Source organism: Macaca mulatta, chromosome 3 (assembly GCF_049350105.2).
Source record: "Macaca mulatta isolate MMU2019108-1 chromosome 3, T2T-MMU8v2.0, whole genome shotgun sequence".
Taxonomy (NCBI): Eukaryota; Metazoa; Chordata; class Mammalia; order Primates; family Cercopithecidae; genus Macaca; species Macaca mulatta.
Genome location: NC_133408.1, coordinates 197,007,783 through 197,032,826, shown reverse-complemented (window position 1 = coordinate 197,032,826; position 25,044 = coordinate 197,007,783). Strand labels below are relative to the sequence as shown.

At 55.4% G+C, this 25,044-nt stretch overlaps 1 protein-coding gene across 3 annotated transcripts in view; it reads left to right on the top strand.

The window, feature by feature from the left end:
* Window positions 1–24,472, top strand: part of PTPRN2 (protein tyrosine phosphatase receptor type N2) — a 1,015,036-nt gene extending 990,564 nt beyond the window's left edge. For all 3 annotated transcript variants that reach the window (XM_028846528.2, XM_015135381.3, XM_077997823.1), the window contains 2 exons: window positions 14,261–14,334; window positions 22,739–24,472. In XM_028846528.2, coding sequence (XP_028702361.2) covers window positions 14,261–14,334; window positions 22,739–22,810 — 146 coding nt within the window. In that variant the 3' untranslated portion in view covers window positions 22,811–24,472. The remainder of the gene's footprint in view (window positions 1–14,260; window positions 14,335–22,738) is intronic.
* The last annotated feature ends 572 nt before the right edge of the window (window positions 24,473–25,044 follow it).

The following is a 25,044-nucleotide window of genomic DNA, read 5'->3' as shown; positions in this document are numbered from 1 at the left end:
GTCTCCCCGCTCCATTTTCCCCTCCTGATCGGGTCTCACACAGCCGTCAGTAAGATGCTTTAGACAGAAAGACCTTGGGTGGCTGCCTTGGCCCGGAGCTGTCCCCAGAGCCCTGGGCAGGCTGGCCACTGCCGGTCCCCCTTGGTGGGTCACGCCAGATCCTTCGGCCCCAGGACTCCGGGCTTTGCAGGTTCCTTTCTGTGGCGTGGGGGGGCGCAGCCTTCCCCTCCCCAGGGCACATCCCCCACCGTCTGTCCTCTCTGGAGTTCCACTGGTCCATTCCTTCTCTGGCAGATGCCAGGGTGAACCGTGAAAGTGTGGCTCCAGCTGGTGGCAGGGCAGCGTCCACTGCATGCTGGGTCCATGCTGACGCTGGTTTGGCACCTGCTGCCTGCCCGGCGCGGGTTCTGAGAGTAAAACAGGGAAGCCCCATCCTCCCGCCGCATCTTCCTGCTCTGCCGAGAGACAGGTCAGGGGTCTGTGGCTGCAGGGTGGTGGGGAGCAGACAAGGACACTCCCAGATGCAGAGACGGCAGCTTCACTCACGGGCCGGGGCTCAGGAAGACCCGCAGAACGCGTCCCACCAAATGGAGGGGCCCTAGGGGCCGTCCGTTCTGACCACTTTGTTGCGAGCTGAGGAAGCAGTTCTGGGAGGTTGGGTGACTTGCCTCAAGGCCTCCGGCCAGCCAGGGTCAGATGCAGAACCCTGCTCAGTCTGCAAAGGCTCAAGGCCCCAGAGGGAGGATGGTGGAAGGCACACGACCCCAGGGATGGCGCTCAGAGGCACAGCGTGGTGTGTTCCAGGGCTCCAGGGACAGAGGGGCAGCTTAGCTGGGGAGTTCGTTTGGGGCTGTCATGGAAACTACTGGAGGAAGAGGAAACTGAGGGCCAGTGGTGAAGGGCCTGGGCCTCTGAGCTCAGCTCTCTCGGCACAGCCTGGAGTCTACAGGGAAGTGGGAGAACTCAGGCAGGTGCTAGGGGACCGGCCAGGCAGTGCAGGACCAGAGGGCTGAGGGGATGGCATGGCCAGGCAGTGCAGGACCAGAGGGCTGAGGGGATGGCATGGCCAGGCAGTGCAGGACCAGACAGCCGGGGGACCAGCTGGGCAGTGCAGGACCGAGAGGGCCAGGGGATGGAGCTGGAACTGAAGAACAGGCCGGCTCAGCCACGGGGCCCAGCAGAGGGTTGAGCCGGACAGAGCCGCACATTTGGGCACCAAGGGAAGGATGTGCACGTACATGGGGTTCGGCCTTCTGCAGACGAGACTTAGAGGGACGCGAGGGTTGGGCAGAAACGGGAAAGCTGGGCGGGAGACGTCTCGCTTTTATGTTTGGCTGAAACGTGAAAACACGAGGTGTCAGCGGGAGGGACCTCACAGGCACGTTCGGCCGCAGTGTCTCTCGTCTCGCTCAGGCAAGTTTCAGGCTGAGACAGTGCCCAGAATTGGGTGAGGTGGGAGAAGGGAAGGGGAGAGGGAGCCTGTCTGCCCCTTTCTCTTCCAGGGAGGAACTGCCTTCCGTCGGGCAGCAGCAGGGCCTCGTCCACTGCGCGTTGTTTGTTTTCCGTGCCTTTCATTCCCCTGAGCTTTTCTGGTGCAAGAGAAACAGTGAGGGATGTGGGGCGTGAGGTGTCCCCAGGTTCCTGGGCCGGACTGCAGTGCCCTGTCCCGTGTAAGGGGCAGACGATGGACACTGGTTGGAGCAGCGGTCCAGGGGCGCGGCTGACCCAGGGGTGTGGCTGACCCCACCCAGGCGGGGCACAGGCGGGGCACAGGGGAGGCACAAGTGGGCCCTGGTGTTGATCGACAGGTGGGAGTGTGTGGACCGTGTGAGACCCACTGGTCTTGGGAAACACACTGTGGGTGTCCGTGTGGGCAGCACTGCCCACCATCCTTCGATGGTCTCCTTGGGGGTCTTCGTCCCTGTGCATGCGGCCGTCCTCACTGAGTACCAGCTCATGGGTCTCCCACCTGCAAGGGGTCAGGCCGGCCCTGCTGAGCCAGGGTTCACACAGCCTGGCTGCAGGGGCTCCTCACCCACTCCAGGGTCTGATGTCCTCACCTGGGCAGTCCTCTGCTTCTCCTCATGGACACGCAGACACCTCAGGCCCATTGGATGCCAAAAGATGTCGTTCAGGTCCCACCTGGCCGAGGGCCGTCCCTTCTGCAAGCTCCCTCCTTGGTCCCGGGTGCTGGCACCAGCCCATCAGGCCCATCCAAGCCCATCCAGGCCCATCAGGGCCATCCAAGCCCATCCAGGCCCATCAGGGCCATCCAGGCCCATCCAGGCCCTCCCCTCCCTCCAACGCAGGCCTTGCTGGCACACATTTAGGGGTCAGACCACACCAGCAGGAGCTGGATGAGGCCACAGCGAGGGAGCTGGCAGCAGGCAGCCACTGAGGATGTGGGAGAGAACACAGGAGAGAGACGGGGCTGGGGGGCCACAGCCCTGTGGGGGCAGTTGTGTCGCCCTCAGGGCATACCGCAAGCACTGGTCCCTGAGTCCATGTGTTTCTGTTCAGACTCCTGTTTGGAAATTCAGGAGGGGATCAAAGTCCTGCCCTCTGAGGTTCCGGTTGCAGACACAGCTCCACAGTTCAACCTGGCCCAGCGTGCGCACTCCCCTGCCTGATTCTGCTCCCTGCTGCCCGGCAGTCGCTCCTCCGTCTCAGTCGCTGGATCCTCTCCTTCCTCCTCTGTGCACATCTTGCTCACGGCCTGGTTGCTCCGTTTCCTGTGGTGCAGCCGCCCTCCCCACACAGTCTGTGGTCCCCCACTCTGTCTCCCCTCCTCTCACACCTACCCACTCCATCCTTCCCTCATTCCTCTGCTCGTCCAGCCCCCGCCAGCGTGCTCTGCCACTCCCTGTCCTAGGATTCGAGGGGCCCGTGCGGAGGGCTGCAGGGGTCTCCCTGTTGTCCTGGAGGCATCTCCCAGAGCATCATCCCTGCCCAGCCCTCAGGCCCAACATCCTCCGTCCAGACCCTGAGGGGCTGTCCCCAGAGGTAGCAGGTCCCACACGTCCTTTCCTGGCGCCTGAAACCCAGGCTCATGCAGCCTGGCCGTTTGGCAGTGAGGCTCCCTCGTGGTGTTGAGTAGGATGCTGGGGGTCCCCCGATGGAGTCAGGGTGCGGCAGGGGGTTGCACGCTGTCCCTTGGAATCACTAATCCTCACGCAAGATTCTTCCAGACGCACAGCAGCTACGTGAGACAGAACTTGCGTGTGGGAAGGGCAGCAATCCCGTGCAGTGTCACACGGCTGCTCGGCTCCCTCCTCAGCCTCCCCTGTGCTTCCGTTTCTCCTGTTTCTGAGGTCAAATGGTGCAAAGTGTCCTTGGCCATGAGCCCACAGGCGTGGGACAAGGTCTCCGTGCTTGCACTATAAGCCACAGAACTGAGTCAATGTGTAACTGGCCTTGTCCCCAGCCCAGGCACTTTCTGAACCCAAAATAGACTCAGGGGGACCAAGGCAGCTGCTGGCCCTGCAGGAGCAAGGGGGAGGAGAGCCTGGCCTGTGCCCTTGCAGGAGGGATCCCACCAGACCCCCATAAAGGCCGGGCCCCCAGGAGCAGCAATACCAGTGGTCAGTGCGGCCTGGGAGGGGAGCTGACTGTGTTCGTCACACCTCCCCACTGGACCAGTGCGTGAGCACCAGTGCGTGAGCACCTTTCAGGTTAAAGGTGCAAGTGGTGTGTGCGTGTTCCAGGCAGCATGAGAAGGGTTGCCTTAGGTGGGCCCCCTGTTCTCTTCCACGTGTTCAATATTCACAGTTTGGTGTGATCGTTACTCAGCTGCAGACGCCTCCTGAATGCCATTTACCGCACACGCGTGTTGATTCTGACGTAGGTGTCGAGGGCCTAGCCACATTCTGGAGCTCCCCGTGTGGGTGTGTGTGCTCTGCACCGACCCGGGAATGGCTGCGTGCCCTACCCCATCACACGGACGCTCCAGGATTTACCTCAGCACTCCCCTGCCTTGGGGCTCTCGTGCCGTTCCCAAACCTCTTCTGTCAGCACAGACGCTGCGTTTGCATCTCGGTCCTGCCCCGGTGCCCTGGCACTGGTTGTGCAGGGCAGGTAGGTGGGTGGCAGCAAACTGCAGTGGGCACCACGTTGCACCAACGTGCATGTGTTCACACACAGACGGGACTCGGAATTGCGGAGCCATCGTATTCATCTTTCACTTTTAACAGTCCCCCCTTGAATCGTGAAGCTGTGCTCACCTGCACAGGGGTGCGGAGGTCCGGCGTCTCCGCGTTGATGCTGCCAACACCTCAACAGTATTATGGGATGGTCCAGCAGTCAATAGAAACTTATCAGGATATTTTGCACAATTCCCTGTCCTCCTGGAGTATTAGCGGATGGTGACTTTAAAACGACAGTACTCATTTATACACTTCTACATTTTGTTTAACTTACATTTTTTATAAGGATCTGGAGGCATCTCAGTTTCTCCAAAAGAAGGATTTAGAATTTATTCAAAGGAAAAAATACGTTAGAAGTAGCTAGTTTGTTATGATTCTGATCTACTTGATTTTCAAGTGAATAAGACGCAGATTTGCCTCCTTTGATCCCAGCAAAGTGTCGCAACATAGACCATATAATTTATCTGGAAGGTCAGCAAAAAAAATCCTGCTTATAATTTTCATAAGTCTTTAGTTAAGATCATCCAGGAAAGATGTGAAGTGAAAACTCAGCACCGAAGGCCCAGGACAGTGTGTGCATGTGTGTGTGTGATTGGTGTGGGTATGTGGGCGTATGCATGCCCATGTGTACATGTGTGCATGCACGTGGGTGTATGCATGTGCACAGCATATGAGTGTGTGATATGGGGTGTGGAATGTGCAGTGTGAGCTGTGAGTGTTCTGTGTGTGTGTGCATGCGTATGATGTGTGTGATCCTGAATGTAGGAATAATGGATGTGCATGTGTGATGTGGGGTGTATTGTGAGAGTGTGGGGTGTCGGTGTGTGTGTGCATGTGTGTAGGATGTGAGTGTTCTGTGGTGCGTGCATGCCTGTGTGTATGTGTGTGTGCATATATATGACCTATATAAGTGGGGTGTGTGTGTTGTGTGGTGTGTGCACGCCTGTGTATGTATGTGTGCATGCATGTATGTATGACATGAGTGTGGATGTGCATGTTGTGTGAGCGTGTGCATGCCTGTGTGTATATCTGTGTGTGTGTGTATGTATGACACGAGTGTGCTGTGTGCATCTTGTGTGGATGCGTACATGCCTATGTATATGTGTGTGCATGCATGTGCATATGTATGACATTGTGCATGTGTGTGCATAGGTGTGACGTCAGCGTGGGGTGTGCGTGTTGTGTGGGCATGTGCATTCCTGTGTGTATATGTGTGTGTGCATGTGCATATGTATGACATGTGAGCATGGGTGTGTTGTGTGTGCATGCCTGTGTGTATATCTATGTGCATGTGTGCATATGTATGAAGTGAGTGTGGGGTGTGCATATTGTGGGCGTGTGCATGTGTATGTGTGCTTGTATGTGCATATGTATGACATTAGTGTGAGGTGTGAGTGTAGTGTGGACATGTGCATACATGTGTATATGTGTGTGGGCATGTGTGTATGACATGTGAGTGTGGGATGTGCATGTTTGGGTGTGTGCATGTGTGTGTGCCTGCATGTGCATATGTATGACATGGGGTGTGTGTTTTGGTGTGTGCATGCATGTGTCTGTGTGTGTGCATGTGCATATGTATGACGTGTGAATGTGGGTGTGTGCATGCCTTTGTGTGTGTGCATGTGCATATGTATGACGTGAGTGTGGGTGTGTTGTGTGGTGTGGGCATGCCTGTATGTATATGTGTGTGCATGTGCATATGTATGACATGAGTGTGGGTGTGTTCTGTGGTGTGTGCATGCCTGTGTGTATATGCATGTGTGGGCATGTGTGTATGACATGAGTGTGCGTGTATTGTATGGTGTGTGTATGCCTCTGTGTGTGTGTGTGTGTGCATGTGCATATGTATGACATGAGTATGGGGGGGTGTGTTGTTTGGGTGTGTGCATGTGCGTGTGCACAGGAAAATATCCCAGACAAAGCAGAAATATCCCAGCCTGGGTGAGTGAGGAGCTCTGCACCTCCCAGGGCACAGGAACTGTTCCACTTCGTTCCTTATCTGGATTCGTAATAATCACCATGTGTCCTTAATTCGAATGCATTTAGTTAGGACCAAGCTTTTCTTCAGTTCTTCCAGAGGGTGGAGTTGAGAAAATTTTCTCCTGCAAGTAAAGGCCTCTCTCTTGAACGCTTGGCACACATTGTCTTTTTTTTTTTTTTTTTTGAGACAGAGTCTCGCTCTGTCGCCCAGGCTGGAGTGCAGTGGCCAGATCTCAGCTCACTGCAAGCTCCGCCTCCCGGGTTCCCGCCATTCTCCTGCCTCAGCCTCCCGAGTAGCTGGGACTACAGGCGCCGCCACCTCGCCCGGCTAGTTTTTTGTATTTTTTTAGTAGAGACGGGGTTTCACCGTGTTAGCCAGGATGGTGTCGATCTCCTGACCTTGTGATCCGCCCGTCTCGGTCTCCCAAAGTGCTGGGATTACAGGCTTGAGCCACCGCGCCCGGCCACATTGTCTTTTTTACTTTCAAGAAAAAAAGAATACATTGCATCCCTGCCGTCTGCAAAACCTCTGAGTAAAATTGTAATAAAACTTACCTGTGCTCATCCAGTTATTATCCATGAACAGGCTGCTGGAAGCCACGCGGAAGAATGACAGTCGGGAGATGGTGATGATGGTCCTCCCGGCACACCCCATCCGTCCGCGTTCACTCTGTTTACTGGGAGGGTGTGGTCTAGGGCCATGAGCTGAATCACACGGCTCGGTCAGCCAAGAGCCAGAGTCCAGGAGAAATCCAACAGGCCTTGTAAAGAGACACCGGTAGCATATTTGCTTGGTTTTCTTTAACTTCAAATGGATTCTTTCATTGTGACAAATAGTTTTAATACTTTAACACTAATATTCTTTTAATGGCTTTTGTTTAATGGTTAACATTTTTTCTCTAAAGCTAAAAAAAAAAACCGTCTGTTGTCTTAAAAATGTATTTAACCAATGTATAAACTTTTAACCCAATGAGCCCTGAGTGAATTAGAAAATAATCATGAGAACGATTTACATTTGCTGAGCTGGGCACAGCATGGTACCCAGCGGCCATTCAGGTGCCAGCGGAGCACGCAGAGCCTGGTGTCTGTGGCTCCCTCCCCGGTCCACTAACAGCGAGAGAGGTGGGTCTTCCTGGGTGTCTCGGGCATGAGGGTGCAGCCCAATCCAAACAAGAAACCGACTCAGGCAGCACTCACCACACTGAGGTGCTGGCCAAGATGGCAGCCTGCGTCACTTCCCTGTGCGTTCCCGACATTGACAACTCAAACCTGGTCAAGTAGCAGAAAGTGGCTCCACTGAGTCCATTCATTTCCCTGGTGTTTGAATCACCACGATGCTTCTTAGGTGGAAAACGTCTGGAACTTCTCTGTGGACCCACCCTCTGTCCCCGGTAACCATCGTTAAGGTTCCTTTCTTTCCTTCCATCCAGATTTTCTTTGCATGTGCTCTGACTCCTCGACTGTTTGCAGGCTTTTCAATGTGAGCGTCACACCACTGGGCCTTTCCGTTTACCTGGAATTTCACTTTTGTTAGCCGCTCCTTCACCTTGTCAGCAAAATTGGATTTTTCAAGAAAGAATTGTACTTTAAATGCACTAGAGGGAGCTTTCTATGCAGTGGAGGCTTTAAGTGGATCTTTGACACCAAGAAAAGCCTTTTACCAAGTGAAGGGGGACACATGCCCACCCAGCAGGTGCTTTACCAATGCCAATGTTGTGCCCCTGCCCTGCCTGGCCGCACCCGTGCTCAGGAGGGCACGAGAGCAGGCAGGATCTGGCGCCCGGCCTGGCTACACCCATGCTCAGGAGGGCACGAGAGCGGGCAGGATCTGGCGCCCGGCCTGGCCACACCCATGCTCAGGAGGGCACGAGAGCGGGCAGGATCTGGTGCCCGGCCTGGCTGCACCCATGCTCAGGAGGGCACGAGAGCGGGCAGGATCTGGCGCCCAGCCTGGCTGCACCCATGCTCAGGAGGGCACGAGAGCAGGCAGGACCCGACGCCTGGCCTGAGCCTGGCTGTCCAGGGTCTGTCCCTTATGAAAGAAAGATCTCACGCATGGGTTCTATGAAAGCTTCTCTCTCTGCCACACTTCAAGTAAGGAATTATTCTTAATTCTAGCATGCAAGAAGCAGGAGCTATCCACAGCAGACAACTGATTTTACTAATACATCCGTTACGGACCTAATGTTGGTGCCACACACTTTTTAAGCGTTAACTCCGTTTCCTCTGCTCTTCAGTTTTGGTCTTGGGCTCATTGCGATTTGGAGGCATGCTCCCATGTTGTTCTGTATTTCAGCCCAGTTCTCCCCATGTTGTCTGGGGATGACCCGGTGCGTCTTTCTCCTTCCTTTTTTCACTTTTCCTCACAAACCACAGTCTGAGAGGGAGCTACGATGTTGTGAAATAAGAGAGACTTTATCCATCGCATTTTATCTGAGGACCACGCCGCTGTTCTGGGAGGCAGCTGCCAGCGATTACCATCTCCAGAGATCAGTGCACATGGAGGGAGAGCCCCTTCCTCACCCGCACCTGCTACAGCTCCTGACGGCTTCATGGCTCCGGCCAGAATTTAGGAGGGCAGTTGCCAGTGAGGGACGGTCGCCCAGGATTCCACACTAGCACAATCATACACACAGCCCTTCAGGTGACATTGCTGTTGAAAGTCGTTTTAAAAAAGAAGTTTCAGGGACTAAAAGCAAGTACCCTAAGCCAACTAAAGGAGAGAGGTTTTAACTCTGTGGCCCAGATGAACCCTGAACGTGACATCTCGGGAAGGCTGAGAGCTCCCTGTCTCTTGAATCAGACTATTTATACCACACCTGCTTCTCCTGAGGTTCGTGACTCCTGAGACAGAGAGCTGAGGGATCCCCGTAGAAGCTGCTGCTGTCCTCATGCCTGGAAGGCTTCAGAGAACATAACTGATTGGATCTCACCCTCTCCCAGAAGAGTTTGCTCACGAGATCTGTGAGGTCGCCTGAGTATCAAATGCGTTTTGTAAATTACACGTAATCATGCGTCATCTCACTGGACCCTCACTGGACCCTCACTGGACCCTGGAAACGGGAGGAAAGCCCCTCCAGAGGTGAGGCTGGCACATCCAGCTTCCCCGCCACGCCCAGCATAGGGTGCAGAGCGGAAACCCACACCTCAGCTCTGTAGCTCGATCTTCCCTATGTCACCTGACACAACTCGGGGTCTGTCGGCAACCCCAGCACTCCTGCCTTAACTCACCTCTTTTTGGTGTTGGAAAAAATTTCTTAAAAGCCAATAGACACCTTACATTTTTAATTACACAAGACTAGTTATAATACATTTTGTGTATTAGAACCTGGTTTCCAATCCCAGCAGCGAACAGCGGAAGATAGACAGTGTGCTCTAAACGTGGATGTGAGGCCCCAGCACACGGAGCCTCCCTGGTCCTGCACCTCGGCCTGTCCCCTCCCCACACAGTCCAGGTCAGCATCGTGCTGAGGTCAGCAGTCGGGATCTGTGAGGAGTTACAACACCCAGTGTTAGATGGAGCTGATACATTTCCAGTTTCTGAGCTGTTATTCACGCAGCCAGCTGCTTTGCAGAATGACTTCCTTTCTAAATGAGAGGGTAGGTTTCCTTGTACATAGAAATACTGTGTTACTTTTATCGGGAAGCTATTTAGTTATGTTATTGTTTTTTACACGTGGTAGTTAAACAGCAAACGTCTTGCCATTTCTTCTGGATGATTTCTAAAGAGCCAATCCAGCAGAATTTGGGGTGTGTGGTGACCATGGGGTACTCAGTGACTGTGGGGTGTGTGATCGGTAGCCACAGGGTGTGCAGTGGCCATAGAGTGCATGGTTCCTGGGGGGTATGTGGTGGCCGTGGAGTGTGTGGTGGTCATGGGGTGCATGCCGGCTGTGGGGTGCATGCTGGCTGTGGGGTGCATGCTGGCTGTGGGATGCATGCTGGCTGTGGGGTGTGTGGTGCCCATGGGGTGTGTGCCGGCTGTGGGGTGCATGGTGACTGTGGGGTGCGTGCCGGCTGTGGGGTGTGTGCTGGCTGTGGGGTGTGTGCTGGCTGTGGGGTGTGTGCTGGCTGTGGGGTATGTGATGCCCGTGGGGTGTGTGCTGGCTGTGGGGTGTGTGCTGGCTGTGGGGTGCGTGGTGGCTGTGGGGTGTGTGCTGGCTGTGGGGTGTGTGATGCCCGTGGGGTGTGTGATGCCCGTGGGGTGCGTGGTGGCCGTGGGGTGCGTGGTGGCCGTGGGGTGCGTGGTGCCCGTGGGGTGCGTGGTGGCTGTGGGGTGCGTGCTGGCTGTGGGGTGCGTGCTGGCTGTGGGGTGCGTGCTGGCTGTGGGGTGCGTGGTGGCTGTGGGGTGCGTGGTGGCTGTGGGGTGTGTACCGGCTGTGGGGTGTGTGCCGCCTGTGGGGTGTGTGCTGGCTGTGGGGTGTGTGCTGGCTGTGGGGTGTGTGCTGGCTGTGGGCTGTGGGGTGTGTGGTGGCTGTGGGGTGTGTGGTGGCTGTGGGGTGTGTGCCGGCTGTGGGGTGTGTGGTGGCTGTGGGCTGTGTGCTGGCTGTGGGGTGTGTGCTGGCTGTGGGCTGTGTGCTGGCTGTGGGCTGTGTGCTGGCTGTGGGGTGCGTGCTGGCTGTGGGGTGCGTGCTGGCTGTGGGGTGTGTGCTGGCTGTGGGGTGTGTGATGCCCGTGGGGTGTGTGCTGGCTGTGGGGTGCGTGCTGGCTGTGGGGTGCGTGCTGGCTGTGGGGTGCACGGTGCCCATGGGGTGTGTGCTGGCCGTGGGGTGCGTGCTGGCCGTGGGGTGCGTGGTGGCCGTGGGGTGCCTGGTGGCCGTGGGGTGCCTGGTGGCCGTGGGGTGCGTGGTGCCCGTGGGGTGCGTGGTGCCCGTGGGGTGCGTGCTGGCTGTGGGGTGCGTGGTGGCTGTGGGGTGCGTGGTGGCTGTGGGGTGTGTGCCGGCTGTGGGGTGTGTGCCGGCTGTGGGGTGTGTGGTGGCTGTCGGCTGTGTGCTGGCTGTGGGCTGTGTGGTGACTGTGGGGTGTGTGGTGGCTGTGGGGTGTGTGCCGGCTGTGGGGTGTGTGGTGGCTGTGGGGTGTGTGGTGGCTGTGGGGTGTGTGGTGGCTGTGGGGTGTGTGGTGGCTGTGGGGTGTGTGGTGACTGTGGGGTGCGTGCTGGCTGTGGGGTGCGTGCTGGCTGTGGGGTGTGTGCTGGCTGTGGGGTGTGTGATGCCCGTGGGGTGCGTGCTGGCCGTGGGGTGCGTGCTGGCCGTGGGGTGCGTGCTGGCCGTGGGTGCGTGGTGCCCGTGGGGTGCGTGGTGCCCGTGGGGTGCGTGGTGGCTGTGCTGTGGGGTGCGTGCTGGCCGTGGGGTGCGTTCTGGCCGTGGGGTGCGTGGTGGCCGTGGGGTGCGTGGTGGCCGTGGGGTGCGTGGTGGCCGTGGGGTGCGTGCTGGCTGTGGGGTGCCTGCTGGCTGTGGGGTGTGTGCTGGCTGTGGGGTGCACGGTGCCTGTGGGGTGTGTGGTGGCTGTGGGGTGTGTGGGGTGTGTGGTGGCTGTGGGGTGTGTGCTGGCTGTGGGGTGTGTGCTGGCTGTGGGGTGTGTGCTGGCTGTGGGGTGCACGGTGCCTGTGGGGTGTGTGGTGGCTGTGGGGTGTGTGGGGTGTGTGCTGGCTGTGGGGTGTGTGCTGGCTGTGGGGTGCACAGTGTCTGTGGAGTGCATGGTGGCCAGTGGCCTTCCTTTGGGTGAGCCCCATCTGGGGTCTCTGTTTAGCTTGAGCCTTTATACCAACTTGAGATGCTTGAAAGATGCTGTGAATTGCAGCTTGTTTATCCTTCTGCCTACGGTTGTGGTATTTTTCACATTTAAACTGCAGCAAAGTTCTGGGGACAATGTGTGCAGAAGCCACAGCTCCTACCAAAGGTACAGTCACGGTGCAACAGACGATGTGGGCGTTTCTGAGGAGTTTTTTGGCTGAAGCACGAACGTTCGTGCAATGGCGCTGAGACTAACCTCACGCTCTCCATGCAGGGACTTGACTTTCATAAGACAAGCTTGTCTCAGAGAGGCCAGTCCCCCTGCATCGTTTCTGCCATGATTCTGCTCTGTGAGCACAACTGCCGGAGTGCCCGTGAGAGGAGGAGGAGAGGAAGCGGCATCCTCGGCCGCCACAGTCGTAGCTGCAGGAGGGGTCCTTCGGCTTCCTCCCTTCAGCTTCCTCCCTTCCTCTCTACCATTTGGCAAACTCACCCGTTTGTGTCAGGCTGTTTTAAATTTATGGATTTCTTTTAAAACAAGATTGTATTTACTGTGGCCTTGTCGACTTTTGAGGCCTTTGGAGACCCAAAGAGGAGCAATTAAGGAAACCTGTGAACCTGGCCTCACCTTCCACCCACATGAGCTGCCAGCTAGTTCCCTGGTGGCTGAGCTCACAGGGGCTGCCCCAAGAGAGAGGCTCCTTTCCTGCCTGCAGAGGCCTGGCTTAAAAGGTGGCGGCCCTCATGGTCTTCCCTGCCCAGGAGAATGGGGTCCTTTAGCGAGAGGATGGGAGCTGGAGGGACGGCCAGCTTAGCCCCGACAGTGGCTCCCATCACCACAAGCCCTGTTGCTGCTGGGGAATGCCAGTGTCTCCACCTTCTGTGTTCAAGGGTGGAGAGACCCTCCAGCCAGGCGGGGCAGGTGGGGTGGTCGTCTCACGCCGGGCCTCCCTGGTGGAGCCACTGCAGGGCTGTCCTGATGGCCAGATTCTCTGTGCCACCTGCTTTGTTCTCCTTTCATGCAAATATGACATTTGGTTCCAGCGCGTGTCCTCCCCAGCCCCCCTGTCACCCCGCCTTTCCCTCCGGCTGCCTGCGGCTCTGAAGCAGACCCTGTGACTTGGAGGTGCTTTGCAGGCACCCACTACCCTGCTGGGATGATCCTGGAGCCCGAGCCCGCACTGGCTTTTCAGTTGCCACCCTGTGAAGCTGCAGAACCACAGGAAAAGGAAATTGAGGAATTTTAAACCTGCTCTCCTGATTCGCTGGGTGAGGAATGTGGTGTGCACTCAGGTTACGGCCAGAGAGAAAGGCCCGGGGCCCACCTGACTCTGGGCCACCTGGGCCTCCTCAGGTCTTTGGCCAGCACTGTCCTGCCCATGGTAGTCAGGGTTCCAATGACTGCGGCTTCCTTCTCTCTGTGGCTTGGACACACCGTTGGCCATGTCTCCATTTCCTCATCTGCGACTGGGGTGACCACGGTTCTCAGTTCACCGTGTTCGGTAGAGGGGACGTGGTAGAGGGGACGTGAAGTGCCTGGCACCCATGTGGGTTTCCCTGTGGGATTCTGACCCGCTTCGGAGGTGCCTCCTGCTCCTCATCCCACACCTCTCCGTGTTTCTCATCCTGGCGGCTGTGTCCTGTCTCCCCCTCTCACCTGCAACACGCTGGAGAGGTCGGGACCCTGTCCTGCTCATTATCTGTCTACTAAAGAACCTAGCAAAATGGAAAAACAAGAATATGTGCTGAATTAATTATTAGCTTAAAATTTAAAACTTAAATAGCATGATTTGAGTGCAGCCAGCAACACCTGCCGTGAGATCGGTGCTGTCTACAGGAGGATGGAGCTTTCGGTGAACTGCCGAGCTGGGAGTAGCCATGGGCTACCTTTACTCAGACCCAAAACGTGGAACCTTAGAGTTTAAAAAGCAGGAAACTCTACAGTTAAAAGCCAATATTAAGGTTAAGTCCATTAATCTAAATTAATCTGATTTTTTATTTCTTTAAATGAAAAAGTAATCCTATGCAATCAAAGGTAAAGTTTATATGTGGTTCCCTATGATTTACGACATTCCCTGAAGTGTCAAACAAACAAAAATAAAAAAGAAAAGAAAACCAGCTTTGGTTTCTGATGGCGACGGCCTGCTGTTGGTAAGTATCTGTATGAGCATCTTATAACCATTTTTCAGCCCAGCTTTCTGGAATTAATGCTAATGAAAGCTGCCCCTGCCTTCGTCTTCTATATGAACACTGAAATTGCAGCCGCCTGCCAGCCTGCTGAGGGATGAGTGTAATAATTTTCAATTGGCCTCTCAGCCCAGAGGGAACGTGGCTAGCAGAAGATTGACAGATGTGGCATGGATTATCTTGTGCTCTGAACTCAGCCCAATTTGTGGTTTGTTGCAGGTGCTAAAGAGATTGATATCGCAGCAACCCTGGAGCACTTGAGGGACCAGAGACCCGGCATGGTCCAGACGAAGGTACTGTCAGTCTCTCCTCCAGGACATGGACCCATTAAAAGTGCCTCTCTGGGGCCGTGTTCCCGAGAGGAGCACAGGGAGGGCCTGGTTTACTGTGAGCCACAGGAGCACGGGGACGGCCTGGTTTACTGTGAGCCACAGGAGCACGGGGACGGCCTGGTTTAATGTGAGCCACAGGAGCACGGGGACGGCCTGGTTTAATGTGAGCCACAGGAGCACGGGGACGGCCTGGTTTAATGTGAGCCACACACCCATTGCTCTGCTCTGGCCGGCCTCGTCCACACCAGTCCTGCGTGGGTGGGGGCACATCTGGGCCCCCAGAGGTCCACTGACGATTCCTGCAACACCTCCAGATGCAGCCACATCTCAAGTCGTAGGAACTCGATTCACTGGCTCTTTCCATTCACTAGATTTGGGGGTGGGGGCAGAATGCTGTATTTTTGTAGACACAGGTTGACGATAAATCCCAGAGCCCTCCGGAGGATGTTCTGAGCTCGCTGAGTGCTGCCCGGCCTCTCTGGGGCCTGCACTTTGTGGAGGACCCAGGGCACAGCATCCTGGAGCACCCAGCATCGCTCACACTTGCTGAAGAGACCCAGTTTGCAGCAACAGGGGTCAACACAAAAAAATTCTGGTGAGCTTTGGCTCAACGAGAACTGGACATGAGGTTGTTATGTGTCTGGCTTCTCGCCCTGAGGCTGGGCTTGGCGTGCCTTTGGCCTCTCTACTCCCCTGTTTCTTTTTGCCCTCTCTGTGCAACTGGTAGCACCATCACGTGATTTTGTGAAAGTTCTTTGTAAGTCTTGGGACGGTATATTTTCTTCGGTTTTTTTGTTGTTGTTGTTTTGGGTTTTTTTGTTTTATTTTTTGAGATGGAGTCTCGCTCTGTCACCCACGCTGGAGTACAGTGGTGAAATCTCAGCTCACTGTAACCTCCGCCTCCCAGGTTCAAGCGATTCTCCTGCCTCAGCCTCCAGAGGAAAAAAAAAAACTCAGAAATAATCCACCAACCCTCCACCTAGTGTCCCCAAATATGAACACCTCACGTAACCACAGTGCAGTGACCAAACCCAGGAAGTCAGCATCTAAACAAACCACTGACTGACCGATAGTCCCAGCCTGACGCCCTCCGTGCCCCACCAGGGAACTTCCCCTGGAGCAGGACATGCCCGGGGCGGCCATGCGAGGGGCTCATGGCTCCTCTGCTGTCCGGGACGCTTCACGGCCGTGAGGTCTTCTAGAGCGCCAGCAGCCTTGCTCTGTCTTTGTGGAACGTCTCTTGTCTAGGTGTATCCCACGTCCCCTGTGGTCCGGGCGGGGCGGGGGGGCAGGAATGTCCCTCACAGGGGAGCCTCACGTCCACACCCACTGAGGTGTGTGTCTGGAGGTTTCTGCCTGGCTGGGTGCTGATTTTTCCCTGTGTGGTTCCTCAGTGTCTCTCGGGGAGAAGCTGGGACTGTGCGCACGTCTGTCTTTCCTTCTGCTTGTTCACCACAGCACTCAGCACGTATTGTGAGGCTGTCGAGAGAGGAAGTGACACAGGGGACAGCTGCTGTTCCAGCAGCAACAGCGGTCAAAACAAAAAAGTTTGGGTGAGCTTTGTCTCAACAAGAACTGGACGTGAGGTTGATGTATGTCTGGCCTCTCTGTACCAAGGAGTTCCCAGGTTTCATGCCATGGAAGGGTCCATCCATGGAAGGGTCCATCTTGCCGCACTGACCATCCTCCTGGCCTGGCTGCCTAGCAGCAAAAGAGGTGGCCTTGTGAAGACAGGCACGTACCGCCTTCTGGCTGGCCCTGAGTCCCGGGAGCTTCAGGTGGCTCTGAACTGGACAGAGGAGGCCATGGAGGCTGGGAGAACGGGGCACACATAACCGGGAATGGACAGCGAGCGCCACCTCAGGCAGGTGTGATGGTGACTCCACACCGAGGCCCACTCTGGGATAAGTCCCAGGAAATCTAAATTCAAATTAGTTTCCTCCCTACGTGTCTGCCTGCCTCTCAGGCAGCCTCTTCCCCTCCGGACGGGTGAGTTTGCCCAGAACACACACTGGTTTTAGGATGGGCAAAATCATCTCAAGGGGATATCTTCTTGCCAAAAGTGAAAAAACATTGCAAAGAGCAAAGCCTCCAGGCCTCCGTTGTGTGTATCCTGTTTGCCAGAACGAGCCCTTCCTGGCACACTGATGACTGAGGCGTGCAAGGGTGGTCCCAAGACCCTTCGTGAAGTGAGGTGCTTCGGGACTCATCAGAGAAAGAGAAAGCCACAATCACAATTGTTACGTGCCAGGTATTCCATTCTACTCTATTTTTAAATGGCAAGATGACAGCAAAGACCTGGGACCAACCCAAATGCCCGTCAGTGATAGATTGGATAAAGAAAATGTGGTGCGAATACGCTGTGGAATAATATGCAGCCATAAAAAGGAACGAGATCATGCCCTTTGCAAGGACATGGATGGGGCTGGAGGTCATTATCCTCAGCAAACTAATGCAGGAACAGAAAACCAAACACCGCCTGTTCTCACTTGTAAATGAGAGCTGACCAATGAGAACACATGGACACTGGGAAGGGAACAGCACACACTGGGGCCTGTCAGTGGGGAAGGGAGAGGGAGAGCATCAGGATCAATAGCTAATGCATGCGGAGCCTAATTCCTCAGTGATGGGTTGATGGGGGCGGCAAACCACCATGGCACATGCTTGCCTATGGAACAAACCTGCCCACCCTGCACGCGGATCCCAGAACTTCAATATAAAATACATAAATAAATGGCAAGATGATAACACGTACACACTCTTGCCCTGTTGCCCAGATCACTTGGTGACCCAAAGCTCCGTTTTCTGCACTCCAGATTCAGAGTCAGCTTCCTAGCTGCTTCCTTCTTGGACTGGGCATCCCGAGGAGTTCCCCGTCTTCCTTAGGGTTTGTGTTCAGGAGCCGTCTTGGAGCATGCACATAAATTCAGCTCCTGGAACTTCAAGGCATAAGGAAATGGGAACCATGCGAAAGTCACTGTCAACCCATGACTGCGCTGCCCAACATTGCCCCGAGACTGAACTTCCCCTAGAAGTTCAAATTCACAAGGATAGAAAAATTATTTGGGCACAATGCTGCTGTCCAGTCTGAATGCTTTTCTTCCATGAAGCCAAGAGGAGGCGTCTGCAGCTCCTTTGAACGGAGGAAGTCACGTTGCCTTGTTTGGAACTGAAGACAAGGAAGGAACGAGCCGTAGATGTGAGCGCCCGGAGACCAGGATGACCACAGGCCCCGACAGCAAAACACCATCGCTACAGTAAAAAAGACCCTCGGGAGAGCCGTTTCCTCCCTGGAATTTGGGTCGAATAGAAAATATTTCACTCAGTCCCTGACCACAAACTCCGTCATCTTAGAAAAAAAGTCCAAGCGCCCAGAGGCTGAACCGCAGCTCAGGATTTGACACCACACGAGCTGCCAGAGGCGACACACTCAGCCACACTGTGCACACGCACACACCTGCACACACCCATGCATACAACCACACACACCTACATACCCACACACTGCACACTCACCTGCACACACCCATGCATACAACCACACACCCACACACTGTGCACACACACACCACACACCCATGCATACAACCACACACACCCACACACAGTGCACACACACATCTGCACACACCCATGCATACAACCACACCCACACACTGTGCACACACACACCTGCACACACCCATGCATACAACCACACACACCTACACGCCCACACACACGGTGCACACACCTGCACACACCCATGCATACAACCACACACACCCACACACAGTGCACACACACATCTGCACACACCCATGCATACAACCACACACACCTACACACCCACACACACGGTGCACTCACCTGCACACACCCATGCATACAACCACACACACCTACACCCACGTACGTGGTGCACACCCACACAGCCACGCACACTGTGCACACCCACACATCTGCACAGAGTGCACACCTACACAGCCATGGACACTGCACACACCCACACATTGCACACACCCCCACACCCACAAACACCTACACATGCACACAGCCACACCCACTGCACACACCCAAACACCTGCACACACCCATGCATACACCCCACACACACACCTACACACCCACCCACGGGGTGCACACCCACACAGCCACGGACACTGTGCATACCCACACACCTCCACAGGTGTACACGGTGCACACCCCCACACACATCTACACACCCACACACCTGTACACACCCATGCACACCTGCACCACTGCACACACCCACACACACCTACGCACCCACGCACACGGTGCACATCCATACACAGCTGCATGCACACACACACACCCACACACATCGCTGAGTACACACACCCTCAGCAGACATGCGGGATGGCAGACAAGGCTGAAATCACACCTCTCTCCCATCTGTGCATCTGTGGTAGAGCGGTTCTTCCCTTCCTTCCCGCCACACGTCTCAAGAGTTTCCCATTTAACCAAGGACCTTAACACTTTCCTGCCCACAATGGTGTTTCTTTTTTTACATTTGTCAGTTCCAGAAGTAGAGCCAGTGATGAGTGTGTCCCACACCCAAGAAGCCCCACGCCCCCTCGCTGGGCGGGAGACCCCCGTGCTTTTCTCACTGGACGGGAGACCCCGTGCATGTCCACGTGCTGCCCGTGCGTCGCTCTCCCCAACCTGTCGTCTCACATCTGCATTTTAGTTTCTTCCTTCCCCATTTTCTTCTGTGCCAGCCCCTTGTCCTAAAGCCTGACCTCAGCCTCCTCCTCAGATGTACCCAGTGTAGTCCTCGGTCCCAGAAGCAGGGCATGGCCCAGACATGCTCCTATCTTCCCAACCCAGCCCAGCACTGGAGTGACAGACACGGATTCCGTCATGCGTAGTGCAGTCCACACTCACCCGTCAGCCTCAGGCCCGCAGCCCACCTCTCCCAAGGCCTCCTGTGCCATTGGAACTGTTCATTTCTGTGGCTCTCCACCTCTTGCCATCTCTCTCCGTCTCTCTCCACCTCTCTCCGTCTCTCTCCACCTCTCTCCGTCTCTCTCCACCTCTCCGTCTCTCTCCATCTGTCTCCATCTGTCTCCATCTGTCTCCATCTGTCTCCATCTGTCTCCATCTCTCCATCTCTCTCCATCTCTCTCCATCTCTCCATCTCTGTCCTCTGCCCCGGTGCACACACAATGCCTAGTCCCTAGCTTGGGCAGGGCTCAGCTCTCTCAGTGTGGCTTGGAGCTGGTCTACTTTTGTGAAAAGAGAAGCCGGAGGTGACAGACACAGCAAGGTGTGTCGTCCTCACCCCCTTCTGAGAGGTGCTGGGGGAAGCCGCCCCACACGGGTGTGTGCAGCCTCCTGGAGGGCACAGGTGGCTCAGAGACACGTTCACTGAGGCCCCCTTTAAGGTTCCTATCTCCACCCAGGCCTTTGTTTACACCTGAAGAATTACAAATATAAACATAAGCACAAACAGAAATCCAAGCGGCCTCCGCAAAGCTCCACGGCTTCCACCCCCAGCCTACCCTGTCTCCAGCAGCAGGTGTCTGAGAGCCACGGCGGCTCCTGCGGCCTCCATCCCTCCACCAGCTATGTGGGCACCCTGTGGTTGCCCCAGGACAGCCTGAGAAGGGGCGTTCCCACTCGCTGTCCAGTGTGGACACAGGGGTGGTGACCAGACAGCCTGAGCTGGCCTGAGCCTGGCTGGGCCGTCCCGCCACAGCCACTTCTCCAAGGGGTGCAGTGTTCCACTGGAAGAAGCTGTGGGATCGTTCTCCAGCAGGCCTCAAATTTTATTTTAGTGTATGTTCAAAAATGCTTTCTTGCTTAGAATGCCCTGACTCGGCCTCTCAAATGTCCTGTCTTTGCAAACCCAGGAGGCTTTGCGCCCCTCCCGCTCAGACTGCTGGCACTGAGAGGCAGTTTAGGCTAAGACGGTCATCTGGTCATCCATTGCTATTGTGTTTTACTCCTTTGAAATAAACTCCTATCATAGACGTTCTCCAAAGGCTGGGGTTTTCCCCGCCTACCCCGGATCTAGGGTGCGGGTCTAGGTGACACTTGCTCAGCAGATGCTGCTCAGAACATGGCCCCAGGCCTTCAAGGACCCACAGGGGATGGGCGCTGCATCCCGGCGCTGCACGCGGCTGACCCTTCACGATAAAGGACAAGATGATCCACAAGCCCCGTCCCCTCAAACGCCAGCTCTGAGGCTCACAGCACCCTCCGGGAAGCGCCCCCTCCCCCTGCCAACCAACGTCCACAGGGCCCAGAGGGCTCTGAGTAAGGTGCTCAGCACACACCAGCCCAGACGCCTGGCGGGGCTGCTTCTCCTTTGAGCCCAACAGTGCGGTAACAATTGTCAAACATGGCCAGTGAGTAGAGAGCGTGTCTCCGCCGCCCGGTTCCCTTCCTGCTGCTCTGTCCGGTGACTGTGCAGTCCTGGAAATAGTTACGATCCACACCTGGTGGGGTTCCCCCACCCGTCCCCTCCCCCGTAGCATGGATACTGGGCTTTCCTGTGGGACGCCGCACGTGGCTGTGTGAGAGGCCGGGCAGCTCTGCGGGATGGGCACCCGGCCCTGGGGGTGGAAGCGCTTTCCAGCCTCCACTGCACTGCGGGCGGCGGGCGGCGGGACGGCGGTGCTTCTCTATTCTTCCCTTTAAAGATCATTTCTCAGGCTAGATTTCCAGCATGTCGGAAGATGTAAATAGACAGATGACACTTACATTTCGCTTCCCGAAAAGCCACGCTTAGTTTTCGGCATTTCCGAGCCCTCACAAAGCCTCAGAGCACTGGCAGCCCAGCACTGGGGAAGAAATGGCCTGGGTGGCTGTTGATGCGTATTTAGCCTGGATCCCCTAAACGACACCTTCCTTGTGGGAGGGGCAGGAGTCAGCATTTAGACAGAACGTTTGGGGACCTTCCCGGCACAGCCCGACCTGAGCCCGTGCCCCCGCAGGGGCGGCTCCCACATGATTTTGAGGAGCAGAAAGGTGCTCTCTGGCACTGCGGAGGGGAGAGAGACAGGGCGCAGGCACACGCATCTCCCCGGCTCCCACCCTGACGTGGCCGCCACACTCAGTTGACTCCTTTAATAATAGATTCTAACACATCCCCTAAGAGGCCGCGTGGCCACACTGCCAAAGGTGGGTAGAGTCCCCAGCAGACCATTCCGTCGGCATCAGGGCAGAGGAATACAAAAGGAGAAACTCTCTTTTGTCTCAAAATGAGCATCCCATTATTTTGACTTTCTGATGTCTTGGTTCAAGCTATTTTCCATGTTTCTGTTATGCACTAAACATTCAAAAATAGAAATTATCGTTTTTGCTTCGGGGCTACCCTATTCCTTAATGACCAAGTACTGAAGCCGTCGACAGGGCTTTGCTTCCCAGAGTTGTTAGCTGGGTAACAGCCTGCATGTGGTTGCCGTCTACGCGTTCTTGGCTGTAGCTAGAGTGCTGCTTTCGGGTTTTCCATAGCAGTGTTTTGAGGTGGAAACTGAAGAGCAAGCGGAAAGGAGCATTCATCTACCTCACGTGCGGGAGAGGAGGCAGATACGCTCTCCGGCGCTAAGCCCTGGTCTTTGGAGGAGCGAATAGTCCTGGCATTGTGAACCCGTCCCTCACGCCCACTGGATGCTCTTGGCAGGCTGTCCGTGGAGGGAGGGGTGCCCCTCAGGTGTGCCTGCCCGAGCGGCTGTGGATGCCCGAGTGGCTGTGGACACACGTGTCCGAGTGTCTGTGCCTCCCCGAGTGTCTGTGGATGCCCGAGTGGCTGTGGACACACGTGCCCGAGCAGCTGTGGATGTGCACGTGCCCTGAGCCAGGAGGGGTGTGGACAAGGGGAGGTTTCTCAGCATGTGGAATGGAGTGGGTCTGGTCTGAGTAACAGGTGGATTTCGAAAGCGATGAAACACCACACTTCTGAGGACAGGAAACGCCCAAGCGTGGCCCTCATTGTGAGTTTTAATGGCCACATCTGTCTGGTGTCTGCACCTGCCCCTCACTCCGTCCACCAAGGCGGGTGACCGTGAGGAGGAATCGTGGAGTCGTAGTGTCAGAAGGACGGGGCAGGACGCAGGGAGCCGTTTCCTTCTCGCTGCTTCTGTGGGCAGCTTAGGAAAGATGAGGCTTTCTAGTGCGAGAGAAGTTCCAATGTGTGTCCATGGTTGGATACACCAAAAGGTACACTTTCCTTTCTAAGGAAATCTGAGCCTTTTGCCTTTTTTGCTAAACAATTTCTTTCTGCGAAACGGCCACGGAGCTGATGCTGCATTGGGAAAGGGGGGACACAGCTCTCATTTGCAGGGAGCTGACGCTGTGGCAGGAGTGGGGGGAGGACGCCATCTCATTGGCACTTCTCTCCTCTGTCGCCCTGCAGGAGCAGTTTGAGTTCGCACTGACAGCCGTGGCTGAAGAGGTGAACGCCATCCTCAAGGCCCTTCCCCAGTGAGCGGCGGCCTCGGGGCCTCGGGGGAGCCCCCACCCCACGGATGTCGTCAGGAATCGTGATCTGACTTTAATTGTGTGTCTTCTATTATAACTGCATAGTAATAGGGCCCTTAGCTCTCCCGTAGTCAGCGCAGTTTAGCAGTTAAGCAGTTAAAATGTGTATTTTTGTTTAATCAAACAATAATAAAGAGAGATTTGTGGAAAAATCCAGTTATAGGTGGAGGAGAATCAGTTCATCGATTTTCACTTGCTTAAAAAAAATACTTTTTCTTAAAGCACCCATTCCCATTCTTAGCTGCAAGTAATGTTGCGTGAACAATGCGGTAGCCAGTACGTTCAAGGCAGTTTGCAGGAAGAGTGTGCTTGTCATCTGCCGCTTTTGGGAGGGTGGGTCTGCTGTGCAGGAGGGGCCGGGGAAGCCGGCAGCACTCAGTGAGGCCGCCCGGTGCACAAGACACATTTGGCATTTGTCTTTAAGACAGTTTATCATTGGGAGAAGCCGCGGGGTCAGAACTGAACATCCTGCAGCTTCGGGGCAAGTGAGACAATCACAGCACCTCACTGCATCTCCATCAACACTGCCCTGGGCACCATGGACAGCCCCCATCAGCCACACCTGTCACCCCAAGCAGAAAGATTCAGGGGCTCCCCGGGGGCAGACACCTGTCCACCCCATGGGTAGTGCCCACTTGAGGCTGGCACTCCCCTGACCTCACCTTTGCAAAGTTACAGATGCCCCAACATTGAGATGTGTATTTAATGTTAAAATATTGATTTCTACACTATGAAAACAGACACCCCCGTGAATGCTCACCTGTGAGATAACCAGAACCAGGAAGAGTCTGGGCATTGAGCAAGCTCTGAGGGTCCCCAAGAGCACATGAACCCTGCCAGGCCCCTGCTGGCTCCTCCAGGCACATCCCGGACCTGTGGGGCCCCAGAGAGGGCCCTGAACATTTCCCTCCCGGGAGAGGAGGAGGTCAGGGCGGCCCAGAGAGGGCTGTGAGGATTTCGCTCCCAGGAGAGGAGATCAGGGCCACCTGCACACACTGCTTAGAGCCTGGAAGGGAACCACGTGTTCTGACATCATGTAAACCTCAGCACACAGAGATACTCGGATTTGACAGAATAACATTTGAGTATCAGATTCGCCCTCACCCCCTACCCTAGAAATAGGACAATTCACTTCATTAAACCCAGGACAATCCCATGGAAGGCAGTGCAGAGGCAGCTGTGTGGGCTGCAGATTTCCTGTGTGGGGTTAAGGATAGAAAATGCATCTCCCTCCGGCCCTTCCCGCAGCTTTCCTCCATCTTAGATAGATTGTGCTCTCCAGGCCACACCGCTTTCCTCCACCTTAGATAGATCGTGCTCTCCAGGCCGCACCAGAGGGAACGCGGCCTACTGAGCGGACAGAATGATGCCGAAATATTGCTTATGTCTCTACGTGGTATTGTAATGAATATCTGCTTTAATGTAGCTATCATTTCTTTTCCAAAATTACTTCTCTTTATCTGGAATTTAATTAATAGAAATGAATTTATCTGAATATAGGAAGCATATACCTACTTGTAATTTCTAACTCCTTATGTTTGAAGAGAAACCTCCGGTGTGAGATATATAAATATATTTAATTGTGTCATATTAAACTTCTGATTTCACATCCCGGTGGTCTTTATTTGGGGAGGAGAAACAATTGTCTCCATCCGTCTTTTTGTTTCCTAAGCCACTGGACAGGTACTTAGATGCTGAAACAAAGCGTGGGCATTTCCTAGAACTCCAGGTCATGTTGCCACTTTATCTGCAGCATTAGATGTGTACAAAGGGCCAGGCTGTCACTGAGGTTTCATCTTGAAAACAGGATTAAACAGTCTCAGTAAGGAGCCTCAGGTCACATCCATGCCACACACGCCCTCAGTGCCCCTCCGTGCACTGGCACCATCAGGAGGGGGCACCCTGGGGTGGGAGATGCCCCCTTCCTCCCCATTCTCAGTCCTGGAAGCTAACAACGGGCGCTGACCCAGTGAGGCTCACAATGTTTCTCATCTAGGGCTCCGATTCCATCTAAGGACTGCCCTTCGGTCCTTGGTGGGAAGGGAGACCTCGTCCCCACCAGCCACGCAGTCACACCCTCCACCTGGCAGGAAAATGCAGCAGGAATATTCAAACTGTGACCAGAGAGGCAGGCACCCCGGGGCGTGGTGCAGCGGCCGACCGTCCATCCTGCCCTCGGCT